Source organism: Pocillopora damicornis, chromosome 7, assembly GCF_964200805.1.
Source record: "Pocillopora damicornis chromosome 7, jaPocDami1.2, whole genome shotgun sequence".
In the NCBI taxonomy this organism is placed as follows: domain Eukaryota; kingdom Metazoa; phylum Cnidaria; class Anthozoa; order Scleractinia; family Pocilloporidae; genus Pocillopora; species Pocillopora damicornis.
Genome location: NC_142676.1, coordinates 12,006,230 through 12,033,927, shown reverse-complemented (window position 1 = coordinate 12,033,927; position 27,698 = coordinate 12,006,230). Strand labels below are relative to the sequence as shown.

At 39.5% G+C, this 27,698-nt stretch overlaps 2 protein-coding genes and 1 pseudogene across 3 annotated transcripts; 1 reads left to right on the top strand and 2 right to left on the bottom strand.

The window, feature by feature from the left end:
- Window positions 1-7,268: 7,268 nt before the first annotated feature.
- LOC149042601 (52 kDa repressor of the inhibitor of the protein kinase-like) lies at window positions 7,269-9,294 on the bottom strand (annotated as a pseudogene).
- A 2,357-nt stretch (window positions 9,295-11,651) lies between these two features.
- LOC113677326 (TNF receptor-associated factor 4) lies at window positions 11,652-17,096 on the top strand. Of its 2 annotated transcripts, none has more exons than XM_027194130.2 (7): window positions 11,652-11,865; window positions 12,219-12,270; window positions 14,000-14,098; window positions 14,607-14,771; window positions 15,472-15,549; window positions 15,656-15,733; window positions 16,152-17,096. In XM_027194130.2, exons 1-7 carry the CDS (start codon window positions 11,696-11,698, stop codon window positions 16,839-16,841), a joined length of 1,332 nt encoding a protein of 443 aa, XP_027049931.2. In that variant the 5' UTR covers window positions 11,652-11,695; the 3' UTR covers window positions 16,842-17,096. The 2 variants fall into 2 exon arrangements, with proteins under 2 accessions (XP_027049931.2, XP_089069171.1); XM_089213045.1 differs by having other exon boundaries at window positions 11,657-11,822.
- A 1,724-nt stretch (window positions 17,097-18,820) lies between these two features.
- LOC113677325 (pecanex-like protein 4) lies at window positions 18,821-27,530 on the bottom strand. The gene is made up of 7 exons (XM_027194129.2): window positions 26,371-27,530; window positions 25,489-25,659; window positions 24,260-24,747; window positions 23,539-23,645; window positions 21,507-23,326; window positions 20,640-20,826; window positions 18,821-20,525 (listed from the first exon to the last, which is right to left on the bottom strand). Exons 1-7 carry the CDS (start codon window positions 27,069-27,071, stop codon window positions 20,262-20,264), a joined length of 3,738 nt encoding a protein of 1,245 aa, XP_027049930.2. The 5' UTR covers window positions 27,072-27,530; the 3' UTR covers window positions 18,821-20,261.
- Between the last annotated feature and the right edge of the window lie 168 nt (window positions 27,531-27,698).

The following is a 27,698-nucleotide window of genomic DNA, read 5'->3' as shown; positions in this document are numbered from 1 at the left end:
CATCTCTTGGCACTTTGCTCCAGGCACTCGCAGCCGAGAACTTAAACGAGGTCTGTCCACATTTAGTCTCAACGTGTGGTAGATCTAATAATGTTGGATCACTGAAGGATTGACAATGTCTTTTTGATCGTTTTATTAAGTAACCTGTCAATTGCCTAGGGAATTTAATGTCGTTAGTAATCTTGTAAACATACTGTAGCTTATATTAAAGTTCACACGGCAACCAGGTGGACAATCAGACATAGTTTGATGCTACTCGGGTTTGCAGATTTAATGAATGTAACCGAAGAAGTTACAATTCATAGACCCAACGTTTCGACACTCCTGTCTGGTGCGCACTAGACAAGAGTGTCGAAACGTTGGGTCTATGAATTGTAACTTCTTCGGTTACATTCATTAAATCTGCAAACCAGAGTAGCATCAAACTATGTCATACTGTAGCTTGATGAAAAGGCGTCTACTGTGCAGTGATACTATTTGCAATTCAGTGCGCATCTCTTGAGAACATGTCTTACGGTCAGCATGCAATGTTATTCGCATTGCTTGGTTTTACAAGTTGGTTTTGTGCACTCTTATTGATATGTATTAAAAATCGTACTTTTATTCGAGAAAATAAATCAACTGTCCTTATTTTACATCCAGTTTTTCGGATATTTAGGGCGATCCGGTCTTTTGTCACCCGTCAGTAAAAGCCCACCACAAATGTCAGTTGTCATTTAAAATTTTGACCATTTGTCAGTTGTCAGGTAACCCCATCCAGACCCTCAACTTAAAATCTTTCCTTCCACAGGACGATCTCTGTTACTTTTGAAGTTTTCTATGTTTTATGCCAAGAGTTCAAATTTTCTTTTCGCCTTTTTTACTTCAATCTGTGTCCCCGGATCCTAAAAGCTTGCACACCGTGCTGAACATCATTCAGGCATAGTAAGTAGAGGAGGCTGGTTACACATCTCCTTGTTATTTGACTGACCTTCCTTTAAGCGTTTAAGAGTGTGTCCACGAAATCTCACCGATTTCAATGGAACTCGTCCAGTTTAAAGGGTCTACCCAAAACTCAAAAGGACAGAGTGGTTTCTGTTTTGGTCTTTTCCGGGGGGAGAGAGACCACACCCCGTTTTTTCCTTGTTTTCACTAAGGAAATCAACAGAGGCAAGAAAGTGAGATATTCTTGTTAAGAGGAAGGATGTATTAAGACGTTTTAGTCATTCACTGCCATCCAAAAGCACCTCAACATGGGCAAACACAAAGTGAAGCTGGCAAAAAAATCCGCTTAAGATGAGATCAAGACGAGGCTTGCCATCATTCTTTAGGGGGGTGGCTACGTTCAAGTTCGGACCTCAGGCAAAATTCTGACGAACGATCCCTATCTAGTCAGCTGGAATTTGGATGGCTCTTTGGCAAACACAAAAAGCAGCCACCTTTTCTCAGAAAGCAAAGAATTATCTCCTAAACGTGTGTTGGACAGTGGAGGAAACTAGTAAGGTAACCGCCTCTAATGTGGCTTCCCAAATATCGAGTTCAAGAGACGACACCGGCCAGAAATGTTTTCTAAGACTGGTTGGTTGATAGAACAGCAAATCGCTCGATACTTCAGCCAGTTATCTGCCCTAACAAAAATTGGTTTATTAAAGAAAAAAACACGCGACGAAACGTAATGATCAATTTTGTCCTCAATCGCACGCCATAACAGAAAAAGCTTTTGAACATCTGTAAACTCCGAGCGCTTCGCAATAAGTGATATTTTCAATGAATCTTCGGATTGTTTTCAAGTTCAAGGATTGTAAATTACAATTTTATGAAAAACGAAGGTTGTTCTGTTATTTCAGTGTGAATCCTTGTATGCCTACCAGTCGCTGGCGCCGCTTCTTGAAACTAAAACGAAAAAAAAAACTCTTTTAAGATTATCATTGGCTTCTTTTTCACCCCACAACTATTCTTAGCAAGAAAGGTCGCCATTTCGTTTGTTTATTGCTCGCCAAAAACTATCAAATGCACTCAAAAGCCTAAAATCGAAAAAAAAGTTTACAGGGATCGACCAATCGAGCGAGCGAGCGAGCGAGCGAGTGCCATTCCTCACATCGTAGCTACAACTCGCTCATGCGCATGCGCGCAATTAACGAGTTAAAAAGGGCTCATGTTTTGTTGACGCAGTTCTGAGCCACGCAAGACTAAACAAGATTTTTTTTTTACTGGGATACCTGTGGTAGCCCAGTCATAAAATGCCTTTGTTTTTTGTTTTTTTTTCCTCCGCCACAAAATGGAAAAATTGCGCAATAGTACCCAGAGGTCATTGGGCCCTCAACACCATGACAACTAACTGTGATCCAATGAGGTGTTCACATGCTGATCACGCATGTTATCTTGATGATGATTGACGTTGTCATGCACAGACAGGGCCGGGTCACATGACGAATCCCGAGATTTTGCTTGTAAAACTCTTTGGTCATTTATTTTGTATTTCAACGTATTTGGATTGCGATCTCCTGGAGCATTATGGCGCAAACGCGCAAACTACTTACAGACGCATATACAAGTCGTATTAATCGCGGCTAATCCACACTGAAAGATGTTATTGAGCGGTAATTTTGGAACGGATTGAGTCGCGAACGCTTGAAAGCCATGAAAGCCTTGAATGCCTTGTATGCTAAGTATGCCAATGTCTTAGTTGAAAAACGTTCACTTGTTGTAAAAAGCAAAATCTGAAATCTGAAACCAAACTGCATATACTCTATGCAATCTATTGAACAATACCACTACCGTGAGACTGAAGAACATAACTATATTGGTGTAAACTGCTTGTGAAGAAAGACGACATGTTGGATTCACTTGATGGCAAGGAACGTGGCTACGATAACAGTACGAATTGTATTAATTTCACGATCAGAAAGGTGAATCTCATGTTTGTTTTCATTGTAGTTGTCGGCGAGAGGAGAGTCAGAACTCTCAACAAGTATATTTTATCTGTCTCCAAACGGGTACAAACTTAAAATCAAAGTTGTATTCAATATCCATGCGACGCGTAAGGGCTTCCATGAGTCCTTGAGTCCTAATGTTTGTGTTGTTCCAGGTGAATTTGATCTGCTATTATCCTGGCCATTCAAGGAAAAGGTAAAAGTGACGTTGTTGAGTCAAAACCCGAGCAGGGATGCGAAGGAAGATATATCGAACGTAACTGACTTTGGAACCAAGCGAGGCAAATGGTTATTTCATCTTAAACGAGCTCGTTTACACCCCCTCCCCATATAAGTTATAATTGTTATTACACATGGTTTGATGCTACTCTGGTTTACAGATTTAATGAATGTAACCGAAGAAGTTACAATTCATAGACCCAACGTTTCGACACTCCTGTCTAGTGCCTTCATCAGGGGTGATCTAAACGCTGCAACAAGAGGTCCTTTTATATGATCACTAATTAGCGACCTTTTTTCTGACGAGGTGTAAATAGGCGTCAGGAAGCAAACCGCCATCGTCACGATTTAAAGGAGCGTGGGCGGAGTTAATATGCCAAGCCTCCAAACAAAGGCGCTGGTGGTAACGCCGATTAGGGGTGATAATTTTAGAATTATCCCACCCAATTGTATGGTTAGTTTGGCATGTGTCCTCCGATAAAGCTGAATTTTCCTTTTTGCAAAAGAAAACCGCTTTTTGGTGCTCTTTTAAACGTGTACCAAACTAACGTTTGGTCTGTCCGATGTATTCGTTGTCACAGTCAATGCAAGGAATAGAATAAATAGCGTCGGTTCGTTGTTCTTTCGTGACAGGATTCTTAGGTTTGGCGAAAATATACCCCGAAGTCTGAAAAGGTTTTTGAGCAACTTTAACGTTGTGGCTATTCAAAATTCTCTTGATGGGTTCCGTAACACCCTGAATGTAAGGAGTAACAGCAAAACCAGTCGCTGGTTCCCTTTCATCAAGAGCGTTACTAGTTGTAACTGGTTTTTGGAAGTTACGGAGAAAGCCTTCGAATCGAGCGAAGATGGTAGACAGTCAGTTCTCCTAAGTAAAGTTTTGGCTACAGACTTTTTATGGCAAATAGGGTGGTGAGGATCGAAAGCGAGGTATTTGTCGGTGTGGGTAGGTTTACGGTAGACACTTATCTCTAAATTACCCTGAACCCCTCTGAAAACATTTAAATCAAGAAAGGGCAAATGTCTATTTATAGACAATTTAGAGACATGTGGGGGCATATTTTCTGATTGTCCACCTGGTTGCCGTGTGAACTTTAATATAATTTTTTATTATTATTATTATTATTATTATTATTACTGTTATTATTATTATTATTAGTAGTATTAGTAGTATTATCAATCTTGTAATTATTATAATCATTTTAGATAACAACATAGTCGTCGAACGCATCATTGCTCAATCAGATTGCACCAGTAATATTGTCCGCACTGATCAGATTACACAGGGTGTATTGAACGTATGTTGAAGTCCTAAATGTAATAACTGTCCTAAATGTAATAAATTCCTAAATGTAATAACATTTGGACCTAAATGTAATAAAGCCCTAAATGTAATAACGTTCGGTCCTAAATGTAATAAGCCTCCTATGCAATCGTTTAACTGCGCTAACATCGTGATGTCAAAGTGACAGCTGTTGCACCAAAGAATCCTCTGACCAATATTCATGGAATATTGCGGGCTCACTGATATTAATCAACGTCTTTTTATTTGCTAAAGACGTAGGTTGCGAAACATTGGCTACAATACCTTATACTGATACTGATGCGCTTTTGGCATCAAATTGACGGTACAAAAGCAATGAGAACGTTGACTAATAGCTCTCTTTATATCATTGGCTCAGACTCTTAAGTGTAACAGATTTTGACGATATACTTCTGTCATCAGTACTGAAGTTAACACTTCATGAACCGAATTACAAGGAAAAGGAAGTCCACCGACTTATACGTTAGACAAGTTCTGGGCTCGGAAGGGCATTTTTTGTACTGTCTTCCCTTGCCAGATTTGTACGGGTCTGCATAAAATATATTCATATGCGTTATTGACCAAGCGTGAGGTCAAAATGGCTGGATATTAGCCGAATTCTTTTTTTTTTCTTTTTTGCGTTTTTATGGACTGAGACTAAGTCTCGGTCCATAAAAAAGTAGAAAAAGAACGAGGCTAATATCCAGTAATCTTGACCATACAAGCTTGGTCAAGAGAGTTTATATTCTCTTGGCTTAATCATTAAAGGATTCATTGTATAGCAAAAGATTTCGCTTTGATAAGAATCAAGAATGGCCTGTTTATTTCGAGAGCCGATAGTGAAAGCCAACTGTGTTTGCAGCACAATAAACCCACGAGGGTTTTTTCTATGTATATGCAAACATTGTCCAAAAGTTACGAATTTTGTAAGTTTTCTTGGGTGGGATCAAGACGGGGAATCCCGAGCGGGCGAGGGGGGGCCCATCATGCCCGCTCAGGTAGCCAATCAGAACACGGGATTCACTTCATCTTGCCCGCGTGCGCTGCTAGCTATATGATAAAGTGACTTACAGTGCAAGATATCTACTGACCAATCATATGTTATCCCATTTCACGATCACAGGTCTCGAAATGTTGCCTTTTTCCACGCAGGAGTCAAATTTAACCATTGAGCTGCAACATTCAACACATGATGGTCAGTTGATGGTCTAATGAACCATTCATTTTTTTCCTGTAGCCCCTTATGACGGGTTCATCAGTTCCCGAACCGAAATATTAGGAAAACATATATTTTAAAGTTGATCTCAAGTTTATATTTCATTTTTTGTTTTCATCTCTTCTCCCCGCCGTGAGGGGAGAAAATGAATAGATAAATAGCTGAATGAAAAAAGAAAGCTCAACAGTTTCCACTGATAGTCATATGGTACATGAACTTATTGCTGAGGTGGAGTAAAGCCATAGAAGGCTAGAAATGCAATACCCCAAGTTCAAAATTGAATAAATCAGGATGGGCATTCTTAAAAATGAACTCAAATGCTTAATTATAATCAACTAACACTGAATAACATGGATGTGCAAAATTTCAGTAACGCAACTGATAACAATAATTATCTTTTGAATTAACATGCGACACAGTGAAATAATTCAAACTGCTCTAAAATGGTTCATCACTACTAAAGACTTTAACACGATCAATAGCATCAACAACAGCATGCTAGTTCATCATCAATTGTAGTCAATTTCTTTTCCAAAAAGTCTTAATGATTATGTACCAATCGATTCCATCCTATAGAGCTTCCAGCCAAGCACTAGCCCACTTTGGGCTGGAAATGATTTTCTACAACTCGATCAATAAACCGCTTTATGGACCATACTTCGGCTGCTGATATTTCTTATGTCTAGCAAGTGAAAAGACGTTGATTGATATCAGCGAGCCCGTAATGTGACATGTATACTGGTCAACGGCAACAGCTGTCACTAACATCTCAATGTGGATGTTCGCCATAACAACAATGCACTGAAGGAGTTAAACGATTGCATTGGAGGCTTATTACATTTAGGACTTTATTACATTTAGGACCAAATATTATTACATTTAGAACTTTATTACATTTAGGACAGTTATTACATTTAGGACTTCAACGACGTACTTGTCCGATTCGTTAGATGCAAACCCTTTCATTTAGATACCTTGTTCAAATTCGCTAGAATATATTGTTTGTACAAATCATATTACACCAAAAGGGCTACATTGAATTGCCGCTATGGTAGAAAATACTCGTTTCTTTGCTTTCAGAAGTTTTCCATGATTGACCTATTTTGTTTAAAGGTTATTTTCCCCCTACTGTTACGTTTCAGTTACTGGCAACTTTTGGTTAGGCTTTGCCTCTTTACATTACCGGGAAATAACTCAAACCTACTCCATTGAAAATGTTCACATGGAATGAAGGGCTTCTGTTGATACTTTTCCACGCAATCTGCGCCTTTTTTTGACGTTTTCTACCGATCAGATTTCCTTTTAGCGACCTTGGACTTAACCCCATCATGTGCCAATTCCTTGTAAATAAGCTGGATTTTCGTATTCAATATGCAGGGAGCAACAACCAATCAAAGAGCTCACATTGAAGCATGTGAAATAGAATCCTTTTCCCTTCGTTTAAGTATTTTCACTAACTCGAGTACAGAAACTACTAAATCTCCTTGGGTGGTCACAGTTTGTTCGGGGTAAAATAGGGTTACAGTTTTCCTTTACTTAGTAAAATTATGGCGTATGGTATTAATGAAGCAAACTGTAACGGTGTAATTTTTCTTTTGTTGCTGATAGAGGAACAACACTAAACGTTAATGATTTCATCCAAATCCAAGGCAATGTCCCTATGCGCATGCATAAGTGCCAAGCCATTCAATCTCTCTTCTGCCATTGTGCCCCTTAGATAATTCTTCAGATAACGAAGGCAAGATATTGATCTCTCACAGGAACAGGATGTAACAGGGATTTTTGCAAGAATCTGTAGGATGGTGAAGATGTTTGGAAAAGAAGCTGGATCAACACTTTTCAAAGTACTGGCAATCTTTTCAGGGATGTCTCCTGTCTTTTCTTTCTTCTCTGTCCATATTCTTTGCCACAAGTCGAACTCGGCAGGCAGGCCAACAACATTCAGAAGATCTCGTGCATAATGATGACAAAACTCTTGAATCTGAGCTTTCCAGGTTGATGGAGTTTTCAACAAAACAGATGGTACATTAAAAAAACCTTTAAAACACACATAGGCTTCTGGATGAAATTTAGATTGAAGTTGCTGCAAGCAATGGTTCAAAAACACTTGCGTAAGGTTGATCCGATAGTATGCTTCTGGAGTTGATACAGGATAGTTACTAAAAAAAATTTGGCGCTGGATAATTCTCGGTCTGCTAGGTTGAATACCAAATTTCTGTGAAAGTTGTACTGCCTCTTCAAGCAGCCAATGATGATGACTCTTAATGTTTGTCTGCATGTCTTTAAGGGTATTCGGTAGAGTGGCAATTTGCTTCTCAGCCTTAAGAATGCCCATTTCTTCTCTTTGCAGCTCACCGAGTGCGACAAAAATCAATTAAAATTCTGTGATTGCTGTCGGTTAGTAACTCCTTAATCTTAACAACAAGGTGATTCTGGCGCTTAGGCGAGTTTCTAAAAAATTCAGAAAGTTTCCTAACAGTACCCATCATATCCTGAACCATCGCCAGCGAGCAAGTATCAGCCACGCACAGATTGAAACGGTGATTCATGCAATGAACATATATCGCTTTGGGAAACTGATGTTGGATTAATGTTGATGCACCAACGTACCTACCAGCCATGTTTCCAGCACCATCATAAGATTGACCTCTACAATTATCCATGGTCAAGCCAAGGTCACGAACTAAATTAATTATTAACACCCTGATTGCGTTACCGGTTGTTTCGTCTCCACAAAGGCGGTAACCAACAAACTCCTCTCGAATATTCTTTGAAGAGTCGACATAGCGGAGGACAAGAGACAGGTTTTCTTTGTTGGAAATGTCCGCTGCCCCATCAGCCATAACAGAAAACATTCTGGTTTGTTTAACTTCCGTGATGATCTTTGAAGAAATGTAATTCCTCACCGGTCTCGATAATCTCGTTCTGTATCGTTTTGGTGCGGTAAGTGGCATTTCTTGGCGCATTCTCGAGATGTTCCTTAAGTTTTACATCATCACTGTCGATACGAAACTCAAACTCGTTTTCCTCTCAACGGAATGTCGTTTTGACCACAAAAAAATTACAGTTTTCACAATCGATTTAATTTTCTTCCGATTTTCATCGATTTAACTGCTGATCAATGGGGGTGCCAGCGGTTTGCCTTCTCATTGCAGCCAAGAAATTCTGCATTACCATAACAGAAAATATATGAATTTCTGACTTTACGCTTGCATGGCTGTCGAACCTTCCACGCGCCGTCGTCCAAAACGTAAGCGGCGATCGAAACAGCTAGTCCAGTTTGGCACCATTTTTGCCACACTTCATTCCGAAACAGACACAAGGCAAACATAACGCGCCATCCAAGTACTTGGAATAAACAACTTTTCCGCCAAAGGTATTTCGCGAGCCATTCCTGTCGAAACTTTCGCTGCTTTCCCGAGGTTTCTTTTGACGCGGGGAACTCGAACAATCGATCTGGCTTTCAGACGCTTTCAATAGACCGAAACTTTTCGGCATCGGTAAACGAGGCGATGACTCTGTACACGGTACCGATATCAAATGGTGAACAATCTTCCTTTCGACAAACAGGCTAACGCTCCCTTGAAAGACTAGCGACTAAATACAGGAATGGCTCCAACTTGTAATTGGAAGATATAAATAGTAAATACTAAATGAGTTTAGTCAGCGGTGCTAGTCCGGAGATAACTATGTCATCGCCGGAATATCGCTGAACGACCTCGCTAATCAAGAAAGGCTACCTTCCCTTCTTTATGTAAGTAGCCATTTCTTGTTTGACACATCGGTGTTTTCACTCGCATTGATATTTCCTTGTTCCGCTTCGAGACATACGGGTAAACAATACTCTCGAGCAAGGAGTTAAGATATAATTTATTAACTTTTACTATTTTCATCATCCAATTACAGGTCGAAGCCATTCCTGTATTTAGTCTCTAGTCCTTTAAAGTAGCGACGCCATGACACGTCACTCAGATTAAGTAGTTCACGACCAGAGCACGGTAATCGCAGCAGCCAATGAGAAGAGACTTTGACTGGTGCACAGTTATGCTCAGCCAATGAAAGAGTTTTGACTAATGCACAAGATACAATAGAAAATTTGTACTAGTGCACATATTGAGCGGAGATCTACGGGGAGGAGGGGGAAGGGTGAGGACTGGGCTCAGTGAAACAATGATCAATTTCTTTTTAATAATGATGAGATTCTTATCGATGGAAATAGCTTTTCCTATAAAAGAAAATAAATTGACAAACGAGAAAAAAACTAAAGGACAACAGAAGACACTTAAAAACTTTGTGCGAGATCCGAGGACAAATAGCTGGTTATAAACGATGTAATACGATTGAGTGAAATAATTCAGAACAGTTAAATAATAAAGCCGAATTAAAAAAAATTACGATAATCTTCAGACGATAAGATCGACCGGATACGCGTTACCCTATGAATTAATGCGACCAGTCATGATTGGCTGGTATTCAAATACAGATGTGATTGGCTTCAGTTCGATTAAATGTTCTCTCAGCGGTACGTCGTCGCGCGGTTCTCCTGGTGTAGTAAGGGGGGCGTAAGTTTCTAAAGAAACTGTGGCGCTGGGTCGGTGGGAGAGTATAACAGGGTAATTTAGTATTATCAGCGTAAATTGGCCATTGTAAAGAGTTTTAAGCTAAGGCTGACGTTCTGAGCGTTAGCCCTTTGTCAGAGCGAATGTTGTTGTGTTTTTTGGTGGCCCGCATCCATGCCTCTGGTATTTCGACTCTATTATCCTTGTTGATTTTGTCAGATTGAAGTCTTAAGTGGACTAAGATAAAGTTTAACCCATACAAGACTTTTACCGTCGGTTTGCGAAATCTATGCTCCACGATGTTAAATCACACAAAGAGCTATATTTTCTTCACAGCTTCAATCAATTTATTTTATTATTTTCCTTTTCTTCAATCGATCGACCGGTTAAATTAATTTTTATTATTTAAAAAATACGTATGTATTCGCTCGTCGTCCTAGTCATTTAAACATAACACGCCTGAAATTCCTTTCTTAACAAATGAACATCAAGAAAAACTTACAGCTGGTATGTATAAAACGTTAAATGTTCTGAAAATGTATTGAATTAGTCGCTGCGGACTGTGCAGCATGCTGCCCAGTTTACTGTCCGCTATAAACATAGACCTGTGATAGTCACAAATATCTTGTGGCTGTGCCTCTTCCTTTTTCCACACATTTCCCTCGGTGTTTACCGGCAACTCCACCATAAACAAAACAAACAATAACTACAGCAAGCACGGCCAAATTTATGGAAGATTTCATCACGCCGCCGTGCAAAGTGTAAATAAAAAGGACGAGGGTGTAAACTAACACGTAGTGGGTAAAGTTCAGAACAACGATGTGTGTAAGTCTCAGCCTTAGAAACTTCGAACTTTCCTTAGAAACTGCGAAAAACTTCGTCTAAATTTGATCCTCCACATTTACATCATGGTGCGCATTTGTATCATTTGACCGTTGTGTTCGGCTAAGTGGGTTACCCCACCTGGAGAGGTTAACATCGCAAATTGCAAACCCGACTACAGGCGGGTCACCCCGACTGTAATGTAAACGCGATCAAATAAGAGATCATGTGGCGTGGGGTTTTCCCACCTCCATGTAAACAGACCCTTGGAAAGAGGAAGCTCCTTTAATTAAAACCCTAGATTTACTACAAGCCTTTCTTCAATGTATTCGCAAGCAAGTTCTATTTTCTTTCAAATATATCATTTCATATGCTACCTGAAAACATTGTTCTCGTTTTTTATCAATGTTTACTTAATTTCATTCCCCGTTTAATCAACCTTTTAGAGGACGAAGCAGTATCGACTCTGGTCTCGAGTAAAACTTGCCTCCACAGTAGTAGTCATGATCATTCATCCATATTTTTCAATACGGACGTAGTAATCTGCTTACACAACATATGCCCCACACATAAAAGTGCTCGATTCGTGACGTTTTGTTTTTTTTCTTGATGTCACGCAAACTTTACACTTCATTCCTATTCCAAATCAATAGTGTAACTAAACATGGCGGCGGAACAGAATGTTCCACAACTTGGCGGATATGATTACGAATTTACAGGCAGAGTTCCGCATGACTATGAATGTCTTGTGTGTCACTTACCGATGAAGGATCCAGTACAGATCGTACAATGTGGGCACAAGCTTTGTAACATTTGTAAAGAATCGCTTTTTCGGTAATGGCTGAATAATGTTATTACTGTAGCACGAAGAATGCTAATTAAGCGGTAACTTTGGCTAAAGATTTGACCGAAGTTTGATCGACAGAATAATAAGTTGATACGCTTATTAGTTGGCAAATAATTACGACCTAAGTTTGTGCTCTAACGGAGATGTCCATGTAATTTAAGTGAGAAGACGCAATTTTTAACTTTAAATTTATTGGGTTCAACGTTTTTAGTAAGGCTTTCTTCTAGCGCACATTCATCAAAATTCAGCCTATCGTTCATCATAGGACTAACCTAGTTTTGATACTGTTATTTCTTTAGTTGAATCTTTTCATGGTTTCCTCTGCGTTTTTTTTCGTCAGACTTCCTTCGCCATTTTGTCCGGCAGACAGGCAGCCACTGTCACGCGAGCAGGTTAGTCAGCTGACATGGTTTCTACTTGAAAGAGGATTTTGGATTGTTTTGGTTGAGCTCAATGAAAATTGCTCAATTTCTAACTTCTACCTCTTGAAAAGACCTTGAAATTTAGGACTTCTTGCCTGATATAATTAAATGATTTTGCTGAGGAATATTTGTTTACCACCTAAAAATAGCCTGCGAAAATGTCGGTTTTTAAAACGCGTCACGAAGCACAGTTTGGAGCTTTGCTTCAATTTCATGTACCAGGCCAGCGATGTGGGATTGTCCGCCTTGCGGTTTTGTTCAAAGGGTCAACGTGGCCAATTATGTGTAAACTTGTAGAATTGTGTTGAATTTCCCTTCGTTTACTGTTTGATGGAGAGATGAGCGAATTTGAATTCATTCGCAAGTTGTTTAGCGATGGAAACCTGCGTGAAAGAACTTGCCTTGCAGGTGACAAATATAAGGGTCTTTTTTGAGTTTGTAACAAAATGGTCGACATAGAACGCATGGTATAAAGTGATTTAAAGTCTTTCATGAAAGGTGAAGAGCATGGAAGGAACCTCTGGTTGTATAGAAGCATTTAGCAATGAATTTTTCGATCCTTCGTTTTTACGGGCAAATGACAATGTTAGCGACAACCTGTCTGCTAAAATTCTGGAGTAATCGCCAAAGCAGAAAAAACTATTGACTCTATTGACGAAAGGAAAGCCATTAGAGGATTTAAAAGCTTGCTGAAATACGTTGCTGTGATTTTAATGAGCTATATATGTTCAGGCAGGCTTTGTATACTTAATCTACTTACACAATGCTTATATTTTTGAGTTAATTTTTTTAATTAAAAAAAAAAACATCTATGTTACCGCACGGAGAGTGGTATGTTACTCCCACCAATCAGATCAGCGCAGTAGGGTATGTATCTCGCACTAATCAGAGCGTCGTTTTTGTTCTTTGGTTTGAGAGGTGTTTAAATTTCAGCGAAGTAATGGGGGATTCGGAGAGAGCGATTCGTAAAATGAAATCATCTTTTAGAATGAGAAATGTTGGTTTTTCTGTGTTTTTAACGTGTATTTTACCGCGTTTTACGAGTAATGCGATACTACTGGACAGATGAAAGATATCAGATTATCTATAGTAAACGTGTCAATCGTGTTGTGAAAATAGTGGATAGTTGTTCGAAAGAAAATGGAGTTCTGTGCACTGTAGCATGATCATGGTTATTGCTCCTTCAGGACGAGAGTGAGTGGAAAAATTTGGAATCAAATTTTGCTTGAGGTGTTGATGAATTGCACCAAACATTTTTTATTTGAATTTGATTGCGTAACGCTCGTTAAGTTGTAACATGACATGTTATCACAAACAGACGAAAAAAATCTTTAGATTCTCAGTCTTCATTTTGTATCCACTCTGCAGTCTGCAGTCTACATTTTGTACCTAGTCTACATTTTGTATCCGGTCTGCAGTCTGCATTCAGCATTTTGTACTATCCGTGGCACTAATACAGTTTATTTTTGGTTACAATTATTCGCACAACACACAATCCACTACAAAATCCCTATTTGTGAGTTAATTCGACGTTTTCGTTCTTTTCCGCGTTAATACTCTTCTTTCCTTTTGTAAGAATGTAGATGTCATTTATAATGTTTCAAGTAATCCACCCACCCCCCAAAAATAACTCTTGCGTGCATAGCATGCCTATGTTTTTTGAATGAAGTAATGTTTCAAGCATTTCTCTTTGCGGCAGATATTTCCTGATACCGCCTGTCGTCGCAAAATCCTAGATCTGACGGTGAAATGTTTTCACTCTGGATGTCTATGGACAGGAGAGTTACGTGAAGTTGAGGTAAAACGCGAATGGCAAAATGAACACTTTTGAACTGTGTTCCATTATTCTTAATTACGTTATTAGACAATCTGATTATTTCCATTCTTGCTAACTCTTTTCCCCCCAAACGATTGACTCGGTGAAACAAAATCGGAGGCAATCAAACTGATATGTTGGATGGCCGAGTCACCATTTCATGTGTTGTATGTATTGTATTAACATTGTAATTTCTTTCACTAAAAATCTCTCCTATCAGAGACCGCTGATAGATCTTAGTTTTGAAAATAGAAAGGGGAGCTCGCTGACTATTTTAATTCCTAGGCAACCTGTGTTTGTTATACAAGCTTTTCATGGCCCCCTTTCGTGTAGTGAACCCAAGAAAAAAGGTTACCGTTCCGAGTATTCAAATTGCCTCAATGATTTGTTCATCTAGAAACCTCATCAGTTACTTGCTTTTTTCACTTTTCCACCCATTTCATGACTTTGACTTGTATACTATTAATATATGAGTTCCAACAACCTGCAGGAACATCAATCAAACTGCCTGTTAAAAGTGGTACAGTGTCCAAACTCAAGATGTACAGAGAAAGTCACTAGGCAGGACATGGGGAACCACATGGCATCTGAATGTTCTTGGAGGATAATATATTGTGGATATTGTCAAAAATTAATTGTCTTTAATCAACAAAAGGTATGCAGATATCATGCATCATTTGAATGAAAGGGAAGTTTACTCCATGGGTTGGCTATTTTTTTCTGTCCTTGAAAAATTCTCTCGAAATTATTTCCATGACTTCTTATAAATTTAACCGTTTCTTTGTACCTGTACTGAGTGATTAGCTCACACAGTAAAATATGCAGTAGTGTTCTAAAGTCATTTTTTATTATTTTCAGTGTTAGAAATGTACGGTGGCCCAAAAGGCTCAAACACGAACTAAAAAGAAAACGCAACTACCAAAAATAAAACTCAGAAGAAAATACAACCAGCAAAGGTGAAACGCAACGAAAAACAAAAAAAAGCCAAGTAAAAGTAGAAACCGCAAATAATATCAAGAGAAACATGCAGACGCTGGGTTCTAGTTAGTAATAGTCTGAGGTGATGGGGGCTTGGCAAGAATGGATCCACATTTTGAGATGAAGTTTACATTATTACCAACTGCCTTTTCTCCGCACTCGCTACAGACATGGCGGGTAGTCGGAGAGACCGAACGACTGGAAAATTGGCGCTAAAATACTAGATCCCAGCCCCTGCATGTTTCTCCTATTATTTGCGTTTTTTTTATTTGCGCCCTCTCTTTTAGTTGCATTTTCTTTTTTGTTTGTGTTTGAGCCTTCTGGGCAATCGTGGAAATGTAAGGGTACATTCAAACATTTTATCTGGTGTTTTACAGAAACATTTCGATATCTGCCAAAAGTTCCCAGTTCGTTGTACCAACAAGTGTGGCTTAGAAGAGATTCCACGAGGAAAGGTCTGTTTTAACAGAAACCACTCATCAAGTTTTGGAAAAGGACACTTTTCTTTGGCATTACATAGGAACACCTTAATCAGTCTCTTATTTATGCCTTTGTTTATAGCTGGAATTTCATATTGGCGAGGATTGTCCTGCAACTGAGGTTTATTGCGAATTCAAGAAATTGGGATGCGACGTTAAGGTATAGGCTTTCTTAAAACAATTACGTTGATATAGAGACCCTTACGACACTTGGCACAGGTGATTTGGCCGTTTAAAGTTTCGTTGCTTATCGTAAAATGTGTCGCCTTTCACGGAATTTATTAGGTAGTTAGAGGAAAACTTTTAAGGTGGAGAAAATTCACCTAAACTTTCGCTTTGTTATGAAGGTAAGAAAAATTATGATGCAGGCACAGCTTTTGAACGGAACTGTATGGCTAATTTGATTGGTTTTCACCAGAGATTTGGGAAGGCAACTGAATAGCTAGTCAGACGAATAACTAGAAATGCAGGGATCAGTTGTGCAATTGATATTATGCCAGCTCTCCGTAAAGTTCTGAGTTTAATACGAGTTGTCACAACTGTTGTCCTTAATGCCGCATTTCTTCTCATTCACACAGTTCCCAAGATCAAACACCAAAGCTCATTTGGAGACACACATTGAACAACACTTGAACTTGGCCCTTCGCAGCCTTGAGACCACTCAGCGTCAGGTTAAGGATCAGTCACAGCAGATTGAACAACTGATGGCCAAAGATAGAGATTTGTCACAGCAGATTGAACGACTGACTGCTCAGGTCAAAGTTCAAGATCAACATATTAAGCTCCTGAATAGTCCTCCATTTGTGTGGAAAATTTCAAATTTCCAGGCTGCATATGAGAAAGCATTGAGTGGAAAGGAAAACATTTTAACAAGTACATTTTATCTTTCTTCAAACGGGTACAGACTGAGAATCCAAATTTTCTCTAATGCCTATAGGATGAGGTGGTTCCCAGACGATTTTTTGTCTAGTACAACATACTTTTCTTTCTATATTTGTGTTATTCCAGGAGAATTTGATCCGCTATTATCCTGGCCATTCAAGGAAAAGTTGCGAGTAACGTTGATCAATCAAAACCCGTGCGAGGATAAGGAGAAAGATATATGGCGCGTAACTGACTTTGGAAGGGTAGATTTGCCCATAATGAGGCCTCTTACTGAAGATAACCAAAGTTGCCATGGCGTGCTTGGCCCCATTCGTGCCGACACGTTACAATCTGCATCTTTCACACTGAACGATACAATTTTCATAATGGTGAAAAAAGAGTAGTATCATGTACTGGAACTGACTAAGCAAACTCTTAAGGTTTTATTTTGGCGATTCCCTTGTAAAGCATTACCCATCCTCAATGAAGATATAGTTGCTACTCATTAGTTGTGCTCAAATTATCAAAACAGCAGATTTTACCTTAACTAGAGCTGACCGGCAAGGCAAATCGTTATTTCCTCTTTTCCGAGCTCGTTTACTTCCCTTTATGAGTTATTTAAAATGATGATAATTATTAAATATACTACGTCGTCCAAAGCTGTGTTTCTCACACCAATCGGATTTAGTGGAGTATGTTGCACGCCCTTATCTGATTGCACAGAATGCATTCCTTGCAGTAATGAGTTTTGCTAGAGTATGCTGTTCGCATTAATCAGATTGTGTCAGGTATGATGCTTGCACTTGGCAGATTTGCTAAGGTATGTTACTGGCACCAAACAGATTGCGCCGGGTATGTTGCTCACACCAATGAGATTGTGGTGGGTATGTTGCGTGAACCAAAGAGATTGCCCCGGGTATATTACTTGCACCAGATTGTGCTAGGCATATTTCCCGCACCAATCAGATTGAGTCAGGTTTAACGCTCGCACCAATCAGATTGAGTCAGGTTTAACGCTCGCACCAATCAGATTGTGCTGGGTATGTTGCTCGCACCAATCTGATTGCATTGGGTATGTTTCTTGCACCAGACAGATTCGTCATTGAACATGTGTTGTTGGCACTAATCAAGTTACCATAGTACTTTCTGCATCGACTGCGATATTGAATACCGTTTCTTTCAATTGGAAGTTGCATGATTTACTTCTTTCATCTAGACAGGTTTTTCCCATTCCAGGTACTTATTCTCTCGTCTCTATTTTTATTGGCGTTACCTTTTACATAACTTCTTCAGTATAAAACTGAAAACTTAACCAAATAATCCTACCCCACTTAAAATGTTACCATGGATTAAAATGTTAACATGGATACTGTTTGTCAATTTTCCACGCAGTCCTCACCTACTTTAACTTTTTCTACCAATCAAATTTTCTTTTAGGTACCTTACACTGGGTATGCCCCATCATGTGACTATTTCTTGTAAAGAGCCTGTATCTTGTCACGCACTTAACACGCAGATGGCAAAGTCCAGATGAGAAGCATGCAATCAAAAAGCTCGCGTAGTTATGCAATCGTGAGAGCCTATGAAATAAGATCCTTCTCTCTTCTCTCCATGTCTTCAGTAACGCGGAGATCGCAACGAAACTCTGACAAATGTTTAAAGGGGATGAAATACAATTTGGGTTCGCTGTTACCAGAAAAATTATAAGCAGTATTTATGTAGCAAACAATTGCATGTAACGATGTGTTTTTATGATGACACTGGCAAAGGAACGGCAGTTAGTGAAGCACCAATGCAAGTTATTTTCAGATAGTAACTCAGATAACAGAGACGATAGGCCACAAACTAACTTTCTCCGAGCTTATTTCAGATTAATTGAAGGTTTTCTACTTTCTGTTGAAATAAAGTATCGAGTATTTTTCATTAGAATCTTTGGTAAGCATCAGTTACACAGGGACATCCCATCCCAACCCACCCATCCCCAGACTTAACTTTTGCATGCATGCAAATTCCCTACTGCTGCACGAGAAATTTATCACAAGACGAAATAAAATTGGAGAAAAGAAGTTTTCTTTAAATGAATGACGCCATAGAACTTTACATTTGGAGCCAGGGAAGTGTTTAAATAACGAAGAGTTACTGCTGAAATCAGCGAATGGATACACCACCGGGTATCGCCTTTTTTTCAGTCTGGGAGGTAGAAAACCTAAGGCATGCTTGTTGTCTCTTCAGTTTCCTGTATTTCTTACACTGAAGTGGGCACTCAACTGGCTCATCTCTGCAGTTATTTTGGGTTCCCAGAAACTGTGTTTATTCATTCTCCAATTCATTACGCTGTTGGTGTTTTAATGATATGAGTAAGTCTGAGTACAATTAAAACTTGTTTCTTTTGTTTAATGTCGTTGTTGAATTCTCACACTTGCCTATTTTAACTACTTCATTTACATTTCTCCCTGGCGAAGAGGGACTATTTAGCACACCAGTATGTACAGTTCATTTGCTCAGAGAGAGTTATTTGAGGTAAAATCCTAGGAAGTCAAAAATTTTGTTTTCCACACTCTGGAAAAAAGCCTGAACCATATCAGAAACTACTCTCGGTCAAACGAAAGTAACACAAGAAAAGATCTTAATAGTATTTGTGCGATTTGAGGCAATGATCTTCCAAGGCACCCTTGAAGGCATTTTAGAACACATCAGCCAATGGAAACTATCACTTTCGTTATCCTATTCTTTAACTTATATTAGGGAATCCCTTTCTTTTGTGTACAAAGTACTTCAAGTCAAATGGGTACCTCCTTAAGCGGAGTAGCATAGAATTACACCCATCCTCAAAGCAACACGGGAGTGACTGGAGGACACTCTTCAAAATACAAAGTTGATAGTCCATCTACTTTTTTCGCCAAAATTGTCAGTTCTTCGTATTCGCTCGGAGGAACAATGTCAGGTTTTTTCGCTGAGTGAGAACTAGGGAATAATTAAAAGTATTCTACTTTCGGGAGGAAATAAGGGCGTTAAGAAAGAACTACTTCCCCTTCCTTTCCCCGCCCTGAGCATCCTGAATCTCAAATGCGAACAATAATTTCATGTCGGAACAATATTTTACGTATGGATCAAATAAATAAGCCATAGGGGAGTTTGAAATTTTCTTCCCGTGATGGAAATATTCGTGTAGCATTAAAAATATTTAGCGCCTCGTTTGCGTGACCGAAACGTTTAAAACTGAATTTTCTTGTCAGTACATTGCTGTGAAAATAATCTCATATTTCTTAAGATCAATGTTGAGTTTTTAGGAATTGTAAGAGTACGCTCTTCTCTGATACAGCGAAGAGACGTCAAAAAGTAGATTTCAAAAAATATTTACAAATGTCGTTCTTTCAACCGTAAGCTATGATATGCGATTATCAAGGTGCACAATGGAATGTTTCCTTCCATTATTGTTCAGGAAACTCCTAACTAGAGCACGGACATGTGCCCTAATAAGGGTTCCATTGTATATTATATCTTTTCAGGCAAGATTAAATGTCGCGTCATTTCATGACAGTTCTTTACAACTTATGTCCACCCCTCAGAGTGACCTGCCCAATTCCTTCCCTCTCTCAAATAGGAAAATTTACTTTCAAAAACTGGTTGTTTTGTTTCCTATTTCCGTTTTCAAGTTTTCCGCTAAATCTATTCGGAGAACGTTCGCCAGATGTTTGAAAGTTAATCAGTTTGGCGATTACACCAATCTAACTACCATTAAAATGCTCACACATAATACTGCGTATATTTCACAAATGCATAACGAACGGCGCACATGATCAAACGTTGTTACTAAAAGGCCTTTATAAAGGGGCTACCGCAATTGGTACTGACACAGCACCCGAAGAATACACTGGATACCCCAGAGGTGGGTCCGCAGCTTGGATGGTCAGATTCCTGAGGAGTGTGGGATGAGCCTGGATGCTGTACCGCTCCTCGTCATCGTTGGTGAAGTACAGTAGTTCTAAAGCTAGCGAGGCCCACTGGCCTCGAACGCATTCTCCATTAAGGCGCCCGACTGGGGCCATTATCTCTTGCTTGGTGAGAACACGGCTAGTGTATGTGCCCTGAAGAGATACAATAAAGGAAGAGCTTATTAGTTGAACTGTAGCGAATACACTGGAATGTAATAATACATGCAAGAAGAGTGTTCACATAGCTAAGTATTTCCAATTTATTACCTTGCTTTTGTCTCGACCCAGCGAGAACAGGAACGGCTTTTCATCCATGATAGACAACTGCCACTCGTGGCCTATCTCACTGCCTAGGTACCAGTCCCTATCATACTCTGTCATGTATTCCACAAGTTCATCTTCACTTGTCACTTCTCCAAGAACAGCTTCGTCGTAAGTTAACTTGAAAGCATATCTGCAATGAAGTAAAGTCAAAGTGGGATCAATGATCATGGACCTCTGAAATACTAATTTCTTGGAAGTTTCTCCTAGCGGTAAATAGGGAAATGCTGAGCAACGCAGAAACGAGATTTGAGTTCCAATAGGTCTTCTTCGTTAATTTTCTCAAAAGTAGCTTCGGTAGTTGGCAATGTTAGAATCTCTAAGGAAAGCATGGCGTTATGATTTTCCTTATTGACTTTGTTGTTGATTAATACGCGAGAAGATCAACTAGAGTAGATCGGTAGCTTCGGTAGTTGGCAATGTTAGAATCCCCAAGGTAGGAACTTTACTAACGTTTGGTGTCGAAGAGCATAACATTATAATTTTCCTTACTGATTTTGTTGTTGATTAATACACGAGAAGATCTATTGGTTGATATATGATAAAGACAGAAAACCGACATTGATAACGTTTTGATCGCTGAACAAAAAGAAACCAATTATGGACAGAATATGCTGGAAAAAACCTTGGGTATATTATAATCAGCTGTGATCTCAAGTATACTGGAGAGCAATTACCAAAATCTGTCACGCACGTTTGTAGTGCACTGTACACCCCTTCTCTATTTCCGAGGTTACACATCTTGTACAAAAAGGAGAGAGGATTTCAGACGGAATGCAACACATCAATAATATTCAGCTTCATCTTTCATACCTGTACGCCTTCAAGATCAGCGATTTAAGCTCCGTCTCTTTTTCCAGCCAATCAACATGTATTGACCAAGGCACGTCGCCAGCGTACACTTTGTGCACGTGACCAGGTCCAGCAGCTACAGCGGACGATCCTGGGAATCCAAGTACCTCCACCATAGCGTAACACGCGCATGTCAACTGACGGTAGAAGCTTATCAGAGTTGAATCACTAAGGATACTTTCTGCAATGCCCTTGCTGTTGTTTCCAAAGTTTAAACCCTTCACAACGTGTCTGAACCAGAAATCGGGAAATTTTTCTGATAAAGAGTCTAAATTGTGTTTGTCTACTGGGATGGAAAACTTCCAATGATGTGGCAAATCAAGTCTATGGGCATGCTCTGATGTAAAAGTAACTGGCTTCATATAATCGCTTGCGCCTGCTTTAGCATCCCTCTTGGTAGCTCCATAGCTAAGAACGTCATAATTGAAATCACTAAAAATTGGATCGACTTTTTTAAGGAGCTTTTCGCTTGAGCCTTTATTTTTCGATGCGCTTGCCTGTCCAATATCCAGTGCTGGAAAACCACCTAGATTGAAAGATTCGTCGAGATCATCAATCCCTTCGTCTTTGACGTGAAGACCACCAACGCTCCCTGACTGCTTGCGTTTTCTATCGCTCGTCTGACTTTCATCCAGTTTCAAGCTTTCCTGAGACCATACACTATCGCTAAGACTGGGCAAAGAGCTGCTTCGTCGTCTCTTGGGTGATGTAACTCTCGTTGTTGGTTCTTGATAATCTGTTGAACTCATGAAAACATTTGGAATGTCCAAATCATCCTGACTTGTTTGTCTGACTAGTAAAGCTTCCTTGGGTTTTGGAGTAGGTAAAACCTCTACTGACATCATGACCTCTTGCTTTGCAATGTCAATGGATACTTGATGTGAGGTTTGTTCCGGGATTTCAAACTTTCGATCTTTACAATAATTCACCAAAACCCAGACAAGAGTCTTCAAGAAATTTTCCGAATTCCTCCGTAAATTTTCTGGCTGATCAATTACACCAGTCAGTACATTCTTCGCGTCTGAGTAAGTATTGAGGATCAATGTGTCACACGGGCAAAGAACGTTTGCTACGTGTTGGTTCAATGAAACCAGTGGCCATTTTCCCTCATGCACAAAAATATCCTGAAACACGTCATCTACTCGCGTGGCTTCCACAGTGTGGCACGAGGTCTCCTGCAGCTCAAGGCCTTTCAATACCGTAGTGCAAAATTTGTAACCACACTCAAGCACGTGGACCCAAATCAAACGGTCCTGAAAACGCACCAAGTAATGGTCCCCTGGTGATGGATTACCCAGAGTGCCCATAGCCATGGTAACACCAAGAGTTGACACTACCTGAGGTGTCAGTTGTTTGTAAAACACGGAGTCAGGGCAGGTTGCTGCAGCCGTGCTGGCAGCCTTGGGCCAGGACCGCAATGGCCGCGGAAAGCCCACCAAGAACACAGGAAGACAGAAGAGTGGTAGCAATGGAGTGGCTAAAATTGTTGCAGCCCCCAGTACAGCTAGTACCACAGGCAGTAATATGACGAGTGCAAGAAGGATAGGTATTGTTGCCTTGTGGTGCTGTTTGGGAAGTGTCCACGCTGTGACAGTGAGGGTCAGCATGTAGGATATCTTATTTAGTAGCTGCTGTAGTCTGTCCCTGCAGGCTCCCACCAGCATCAGCTGTAGTCCAAGACCTGCAGTACCCCACCAGGTAGCCACATCTGACCCCAGAGTCGTCGCAGTCAGATAAACGACGGATATTTCCAGCAGAGAACTAAACGTGTTTTGCCAGACCTGTATAAAAATAATTTTTCATGAGTGAAAAAGTATAAGTAACTTTAATTAAGCATTTGACAACTTCTAAACAAGATTCATGAAGTGAGATCAATATGACGGTCATTAGCACGTATTTGCCTGGATTTATTTCTGTGCAAGAATAAGAGTGCCAACGCCGTAGAAAATAAGAGACAGGCATTCAAATTTAAAGGAACAGTCAGCTTTATTACCTGTCGAAGAGCCCTGACAGTTCCAATGGCCACAGCAAAGTTTGAAACAGTTGCCCTCTCTAGAGCAAGGAACAAGCTGAGAAAGGCAACTTGAAGCAAAGGTACAACTGAAACAAACATGCCAAAAAATTGGTATGAGAATTTGCTTATTAATAATTACAGTGTAACATATGATTCATGCAATTACTAATTACAAGTCAATAAGGTTGGCAATATTCTCATTCGTTGTAGTACTCACCCATGACTACAGCCTTAGTTTATAAAAGACTAGACATAAAAGCAGATCTAATCTCATAAATCTGAATTCCCAATCGTGATTTGTCAGAGTTGCTTCATTTTCTTTCTACTTAACCCTCAACTCGCACTACAATTTTGTTAACACTGCACAAATATTATTCAAGGACTTAAATGTACCTAGCTGTGTAATGACTCAAGCCTAACCAGAAACAGCAACCATTCACAATACCACAGCCTACACTGTATCCCATTTCCAGAAGTATGATACTGATATGGTCTAAACAAATGTAGCATACATGTAAATGTGGCCCACACCCCTTTCTCTTTCTCAGCAGAATTTTGCCAGTTGTCAAGTCATCCATTCATACTGGCAAGTTAATTGTCCCGCCAAAGAAACCAACACTATGCCTCAGCTGACAAAGCATGTTTCAGACATGTTCTAGCTACATGTAGCTCAAAACAAAGAGAAAAAGAACCTGCTCACCATAACAAAGCAGTGCTTGGCGCAGAAGACCAATGTATTTCAGAATATTTTTTCTTTTCTTAAACTCTCTAGATGACTCAATACTTGCTGGATAAAATGGATTTCTGAGCAAACCAAAAAAAATGCTCACAGATTGTATATCTCCCAGAACTTTAACAAGAACCAAGAGCACCACGAACAAAACACCGAAGGCATCAAATATCTTCAGGCTTGCATCTGACAAGAAATGGCTGGAAACTGCTGCCAAAGCCCCTGTTATTGCTAACATTACTACAAAAATCAATATTTCTCTCATTTTCCATTCTGCCACCATTGGCTTCAAGGTTTTTTCTTGATTTATTTTGACCCATACTTGAAGAACAAGACCAAAGATGTCCATACTGAGGATGAAGCCAAAACAAGCTGACATGATAAGAATGGCAGTAGAATTTGAAATAAAAGTTGCCATGAGAACCACAAGACTTGAGATGATAAACATCACCAGTAATCTGAAAGAAAAACAAAGGGCACTTGCAACTTGAAGAGCACTGCACAAGGTTGGATCTTGTACAGCAAATAAATAACTTATTAGAAAAGTAGTTTTATACTAATTATCTAGGAGAATGTGAGGACAAGCTAGACATAAGAAACTCCTCCACAAGTGGATCAGAGGACAATGATACAGAGTAATAGACATTTACTTTTCCAATGTGGAAGGACTGGTATACAATATCCTTATACTTTGTTGTGTAGGCTTGTTACGCCAGTTACATGTAATTTGATCAATATGATTCATTGTTAATACCTTCAGTGCTGTTTTCTGTTATGGAAAGGTAAATCAAGTGCATAAAAAAAACACAACCCCTCAGAAATGGCTGCAGAATTTTATGCAGCCCCTTATTGTCAGATACACAAAAGGGTCCTACAGTGTAGGACCTGTTTCTCCAAGTTCAGGCAACTTAACTGGTCTTTGAAGCTTCTGTCTTCAACTAAGATGGGGATTTCAAAAGTGTTGAAATTTATACAATAAAACTGTTAGCTGAAGAAACAAACTGGAGTAGTGAGGGTGCCAGAGCCTGCTTCTCTATTGCTTAAAACTTGATTTTAAAATGTGGCTTTAGGCCCATTAAGTTACATGAAGTTTTGAAAACAGATCCCAGGTCACTTAGCTGAAATCTGATCAGACTTTTAGAGAAAACCTACAGTGTATCAACACCTATCAAACATGAATCTCACTCTATATAACCAACCTCAAATCAGTTGCTAATGGGGAGCCACCAAGAACAAGCACCAGTGCCTGCTCTGCCAACCATGGAAACAGTGCATCCAGAGGAGGCAAGATACCCAGAATCCATAGCAAGGGCAGAAAAGGAAACAAGATGTGTAGTACCTTGTCTGTTGCCACTAACTCAGAGCAATGTCTGAAAATATGAAAAAAATAATTAAAATAAATGAAACAACATTTTACAATATAACAATTCTCAAATATTTATGATTGTGAAATTTGTTGCTAACAAGGGAAGAGGTCGTGAATTGAAAAGAGATTTGCCTCTTCTCATAGTGGTCCTAGTTCTTTAACCCTTTTATCTCTAAGAGTGACCAGCATCTTATTTCTCCCTACAATATCACCCTTTAATTGCATGAGAATAAAGGAAATGATTGCAAACTTAAGTAGTTCTTCCTTGTTAAACAACTTCTCCTTGTAAACACTGTAGAAAACGTATAGGGAACGGTATTGAAAACCTGCATTATGATGTTAGGATGTGAGGGTTAAGCATTATGAGATATGGAAATTCCTATTTAATAGTGTATTTTTAATAAGTTAACTTTATTACAGTGCTGCATGATGACCCGATTGCCAAGTTGGAACACAAGTGAAAATAACAAATAGTGCGTGCAGTGCAAGAGTGTTAACTGTCTTGACTTACAGTGATGTGTTTTTCATGTTAATTATTACCAAGTAACAACATGATTTCTCATGCAATATAGTGTCACTAAACACTAGTAAATTTTTCAAAGACTACAAATTGTACTCGCCCAAGGGGCATGTGCAATTTTCTTGTCTTTGAGAAATTCACTCACTCTTATTAACTCCAAATTGCACCCGTAATAATGTTGTTGACAGTCAATACCTTGCCAAAACTCCAATGATTCCAAATATCACCACATAAAATGGTCTCATCAGTGGTGCGATTTCCAATGTGTCCAGAGCTCTAAAAATAGCCAACTCGGGCGGGCATGAAGAACTCAAAGAGAACTGAGAAATACACACTGTTAACCATCCTAGAGTGTAAAGAACCACTGTAGCACCCGTGTTTGAAAACAACCCAGCCAGGTTCGCCGGTAAAAGATACAAAAACATTAAACTACATACGACCCCAGATATCACCGCATGGATAATCATGTTTACAACAAATCTCTTTGCTGGAAAAGTAAACTCCACCGTTTCGACACCGCAACATGAAACGAAGTCAATCTCGTCGTCTTGAGACAAGAGGTTCTTTTGAAATTTAGCGAGACTCGTCGCATTTCGACGCATTAACCAGCTGAAAAGCTGTGTACTTATTACAAATACGACCACAAGGCCTCCATAAATATAAGCATTCATGTACACATCAGTTATGATTTTGAACTCAGCAAGAAGTGTAAAAATCCCTCCAAAAATGAAAGGTACCAAGAACACCAATACTTGATTCAAGTAAACGTAGAATGGTGCATCGTATCCGAGTTTTAGCTTCAGTCCGCCGAGCAGCGTTTGCGGGAAACGCTTCCAGAAGAATTCAAGTTTGTAGTCGTTCAGCAAAGGCGCCCCAGCAGCTTCCATAGAGCCCATCACATTTAATAGTCGTACGAAATGTTACCGCATTGACCGAAGACGTTTGATCAATAACGAAGTGTGTCCTTATCCAGTGTTTGTCACATAAGGATCTCAGTCAGTTTTTCTTGTAGTATTCCAAATGTTAAACACTTGTAAGCTAAGATTTTAGTAGATTCTCCAGTGCATTCAAGATCTGTCATTACTGTCTTTGGGCTATGAAATCTTCGATGTTACATGAAGCTCCCTGAAGAAATGGGGAAGTAAACCTTGTTGATGGCGCCTTTGTGTTTTCGCATCGGATTCGATCCAAGATAAAAAGCCACAACGTGAAGGATTTCCGTGCAATAAATTATTTCATGACGAAATATCTGGCCTATTTACTGAGTTTTCCAAATCATCTCGATTAAAACAATTCTGCATTAATTTCTTTGCAAAATTAGTTGATGTTGACGTCAAGGCAACCGTGGACACCTGATTGGTTCCCGACCCAAAGTAAATTCCATCTCACTAGGGTAGGGTTGGTGGAATTACTGCGCTCTGAAAGTCTTAGCCGGGATAGAAGACTTTGGGTTGAGACTATTCGAATAACAGGTTGTAATGTTTTTTAATTGATTTTTGCTCGAGTCTTTTCTTTTTTTCTTT